The sequence below is a fragment of the Apaloderma vittatum genome, unplaced genomic scaffold (assembly GCF_000703405.1).
Source record: "Apaloderma vittatum isolate BGI_N311 unplaced genomic scaffold, ASM70340v1 scaffold3929, whole genome shotgun sequence".
Lineage (NCBI taxonomy): Eukaryota > Metazoa > Chordata > Aves > Trogoniformes > Trogonidae > Apaloderma > Apaloderma vittatum.
The window spans coordinates 5940-10854 of record NW_009733372.1 but is presented as its reverse complement, the minus strand read 5'-3'; the positions used below and the strand labels follow the sequence as shown (position 1 = coordinate 10854).

The following is a 4915-nucleotide window of genomic DNA, read 5'->3' as shown; positions in this document are numbered from 1 at the left end:
CCCGTGCTGCTCAGCGGCAGGGCAGGACATCGTCCCTGGCACAAGGGGCAAGGAGGGGCTGGGCCCCCCGAAAAGGCCACCAAAAACCATTTGCATGGCACAGGAAACAGAGTCTGCAACCTGCAGATCTCACCAGGCAGCTGTGGGATTTCTCTGGGATTTAAAAAAAAAAAAAAAACACCACCCCCAACCCTTGATATGACTACAGCCACCAAACAGCTTGTAAAATTACAGGAAGTATTTACAAAAGCCTGTGGTCTGAGGCTCTTATTAAACGCTTACAACAGAGCTTTCCTGTATTAGACACCCAATCTTTAGAGGAATATTTTCTCTATTTTCAGTGAAAGTGCTAACAAACGAAACGCTGGATGCTGCTGCTCGCCGACTGAACAGCAACACCCACACAGTTGCTTGATTTCCCCTTCCAAGATATAAAAAAGTGCTAGAAAAAAAAAAATCTTTGCTCCCGGTTGCAGGCTCCAAACAGGGATGGGAAGGATCTGGGTTCTGAAGTGGCAGAAGACGCTGTGCGAAGAACCCCACGGTGAGAAGGCACAGCCGGGACAGGTGACGAGAGCGCCCAGCTCTCACGGCTTTCCATCAGGGCAGCAGGAGGGATTTTGCCAGTCTCGTCCAGAACCACTTTTTGGTGCAAGGATTGGTGTAATCGCAAATCGTAATGAACCGTAAGATACTTGGAAACTCGTTCTTCATGGTTTTGCACTTGACTGGAATCAGGCGTTTGAGACGAGCACCTGCAAGACAGGTCCCACAGGCAGAGGATTATGTGGAGCCACTGGCAGATCCCGCAGCCCTTTGCTCCCCGCAGCAGCACACACATCACAAGACCCAGGTTTGCTCCTGATTTTGCATCAACTCGTTATAACGCAACAAGCCCTCACCCTGGAGAGCACGTTCCCAAATCCCAAGCCCTCTGCTAAGAATGTTTCACTCAAACATGAAGCAGGGCCCCACCTCACGCTGGTGGAAGCGGTAAAGGCCGAATGAACTGCAGGTATAGAACAACCACGCACAGGTTCTTGTGGAACGCAGCGGGATACAGTCCTGACTGCTTCCAGCTGTGCGTGAAGAGTAAATCCAGAGGCTCAGCTGTTCCCTGAGGACAGGTTTTGGTGGGTTCTAGAATCATAGAATTACAGACTGGTTTGGGTTGGAATTAACCTTAAGAGATCACGGGGTTCCAACCCCCCCGCCACAGGCAGGGGCACCTTTAACTCGACCAAGTTGCTCAAAGCCCCGTCCAACCTGGCCTTGTTCTCATTTCTTTTTCTTCCCACCCCGATGTACTCAGCTGGGCTGCACATGTTACCCAACAAGGGGCTGCAAGGAATCACTCTGCTAACGGGAACTGCGTTTTTTGAGGTGTGCATGAGGTGAGACAGCCTTGCCCGACTGCTACTCCTCAGAGAAGCAGCTTTTCTAAAGAGGAATCTCTCCCCTTATAATTCTTCCAAGGGACACCACAGCCGGCTAAGCTGTGCTGCCCAGCACAGGTGATGACACAGAGACTTGGAAGGAGGCAAATAACCAAGATTTCATAACCGCAGCAGATGCTTAAGCAACCCATGGTGCTCCCAGAATTTGCCACCAAACCCTTCTGTGTATTAATTACTCCAGATAAACAAGCACCGCTGAGATCTCTGTAAACCTGTACTTACATGGATGTTTTTACCGGTAGAGCTCAGGTCATTGCATAGAGCTCGACAGTTCTATTCCCGTTGCTCTAATGAAAGGTAGGATGCCAACAAAAACATGGTGAAGAACTAAAAGGTCTTCCCGACAAACTCTGATGACTGGGGGCTGATGCGAGGTGCTGGGGCGTTCAATGGCTTAATGGCCACGAAATTATTGCGCTGAGGAAGATGGAGCTAATTCCTACCTGTCACTGGCTTCCAGTTTAACCTCTGGCATGTCGTTTGTAATATCATGTCAGATACATTATCTAGAGAAGAGACTTTACACGCAGACACTCCCTGATATTACATAACCTCCGTACTATCAGGCTGTGCTGCACTCACTGCCCAGCAACAAGCACAAGTGGAGGGTAACTAGTGGTCAGAGAAAAGCCAGCTGAACAGACGCGGCACAAGTGATGGCTTTTCAATTCAGAACAAAATAAGTAATAGCCTTTTCCAGCCCAAACTGAACATTCATTCCACGCCAACCCATGACACTCGTGCATTTCTGCAAAAAGCTGAATGGTCTTTACCTGCTACCCTGTTCCAAGCATTTACTCACACCTTGAATTTGTTTGAATTTTATCTCCTGTATAGATCTTGAAGCACTTCACGAGCCTGACATGCCACTGCCTCTCCGAGGCAGAAAGTGTTCACCCCCTTGACAGCTGGAGCACTGAAGCAGAGACAGCCAAGCTTCTCGCTCGCGGTCATGCAGAAGGTCAATGGCAGGGCAAGGAACCAAGTCCACATCCCTGCCCGCACCTCAAAAACTATTTATTTTCTCCTTTCTCATCTATATTTATCCAATCTGTTTAAGCATATCTGAGACTACCCCTCATTCTGCACTTGTGCAGTGCCCATTAGTACGACCCTGATCTCAGCCGGAGGCATTACTGTAATAAAGATCTTACTGTCGATACGCAATTTCAAATGGGAGATTTGTGAGGCCTTACCTGGGGAAAGACTAAGAGCAAATTTGGTCTGAAAATCACATTCATCGCTTTCCAGGTAATCATCTGAAATGACGACCACCATCCTCCGGCACCTGAAGACAAAGCAGTCAGGGGAGGGAAAAAAAAAAAAAAATATCAAAAGAGATGCTTTTTGTTCTCACTGGTAGAAGTGAGCATTGCTCTGAATCGCTCCGGTGAGGAAATGAACCTGCCAGTTTTTAGGAATTAACTACAGAGAAAGGCCTACTGTCACACAGACAGCTACCTCACACTCAAAAACCTGATTGCAGATACATTCTCACGTACCACAATATGAGCAAACTATTTGCCCAGATTGTCTGTGCAATCTTTATTTAATCCTCTATTGGTTATGAACAATGCCACCTTAATTATCTGCTTACATGCTGCCTTTATTGAATGAGCATGACCAGTACTTCTTAATATTAGAATGAACTGATCAGAGCTTTCTCGTACTCCTGTCACTGTGAGTTCACCTGCTTTCCCTAATTTGAGCTGTGTTTGCTTCCAGATCACCTCCAAGGATGCAACTGCAAGAGATTCTGGCCAAAAAAAAGGGATCATATGGAAGCAGCATCACTACAGTGGCATGTCCCTTGTGAACACAACGAAGTGACGTGTTTGGGAATCATAGAATAATTCAGGTTGGAAAAGACCCTTGGGATCATCGAGTCCAACCATTAACCCTACACTACAAGGTCACCCCTAAACCATCTCACCCAGCACCACACCTAAACGACACTTGAACACATCCAGGGATGGCGACTCAAACACCTCCCCAGGCAGTCTGTTCCAGTGTCTGACCACTCTTTCTGTGAAGAATTTCTTCCTAATGTCCAGCCTAAACTTGCCCTGTTGCAACTTGACACCATTCCCCCTGGTTCTGTCCCTAATTACCTGTGAGAAGAGACCAGCACCAACCTCTCTACAATGTCCTTTCAAGTAATTGTAGAGCATGATGAGATCCCCCCTCAGCCTCCTCTTCGAATGCTCAAGTCTTCTTTCTTGAGCCAAGAGCATAAAGCAAACCCCATAAAGACATCCTTGTGGATTTTTACTGCTTTGCTGGCACCGCGCTGCAGACATCATGGTAAAACGCACATCATGTTCCAGTACACTCAGCTGTCCCAAACAGCTACGGGTCACTTACCTCCGCTCTATAAGTTCTCCGCTGATGGACCACACACACGTTCCTGGCAAGACATCCCGGTCAAAGACACAGAGCTTCAGTTTGAACTCTGTTTGTTCCAGCTCCCGGATCATCTCCTGGACAAACTGAAGGTCTTTCTGACAGTAGCAGATGAAGGCATCAAACATCTCTGTTCTGTTCCCTGAAAGCATTACAGAATTTAGCTGCCACCTTGTACTATAAATGAAGTTAACTCCTGCAGTGAACTTCCACCAGTTCTCACAGGCTTTGGCTCAGAATCAGGAGCTTTGACAGAGAAGCACTGGCCAAACTTGCAAAGGTAATTTAACGTTTTACTAGCCACAGGGAACTGGAGGAAGACAGAGTCTGGGAAGAGCCAGAGGGGGCAGAGTTCCCCAGAGGATACAACTCAGAGCCCCAACACTCTGGGATTTCACTGGGAGTTACACATTTAAAATATCCTTGTGGCTCTGGGAACTCCTTCTCTACTTTGGGTCACACAGATCCAGACTTCCCAACCACAACCTTCCTGCAGGCCCCTCACCCACCAATGTCCTGACATCTGCTCTGATGTACGTCGTGACATTTGGAAACTGCCATTTATATTGCTAAGATGTCACACTTGGGTATCTGAAGTCACACCCTAAGCAAATGGCCCTGTTTTCCAAAGATGTTCATGGCTGGCACCTCCTGTTTATTTAGCGTTTACCCAAATATTGAAGTGTTGTATTTTAAGGGCAGCATCCCTCATAATTAAGTGCCTTCATCCTGCTGCATAGTTTCTCACCATGTTATTTTATTCCCCTATCAATGTCACTACATACATTTTCACGATTTTATGCCGGTTCACTACCGCAGTGAAAAAGTAGGTCAGGCTCTAAAAGCTGCTGGGAGAAGTGGGAAGCCGGCAGGCAGCTCCAGCCCAAGAAGCATCCAGTGAAGCAGAAGGGTAACTGTCTGCCAGGTCGATCAGACCGAGGGGCACAGTGCTCACTTGGGGGTCACATCAGGCGAAGCTGCCACATACAAACACCAGCATATTCATCTACGGACACATGGGGAGTGGTAACGTCCCCACGTACAGCAAAGGTGGC

The 4915-nt window shown here is 47.6% G+C and overlaps 1 protein-coding gene across 1 annotated transcript in view; it reads right to left on the bottom strand.

Annotated features, from left to right (window-relative positions):
- Nucleotides 1-416: 416 nt before the first annotated feature.
- MYD88 (myeloid differentiation primary response 88) overlaps nt 417-4915 on the bottom strand; it is a gene marked incomplete at its 5' end in the record, with an annotated part of 6206 nt that continues 1707 nt past the window's right edge. The window contains 3 exon segments of the mRNA XM_009875849.1: nt 417-755; nt 2654-2745; nt 3822-4002. Coding sequence (XP_009874151.1) covers nt 601-755; nt 2654-2745; nt 3822-4002 — 428 coding nt within the window.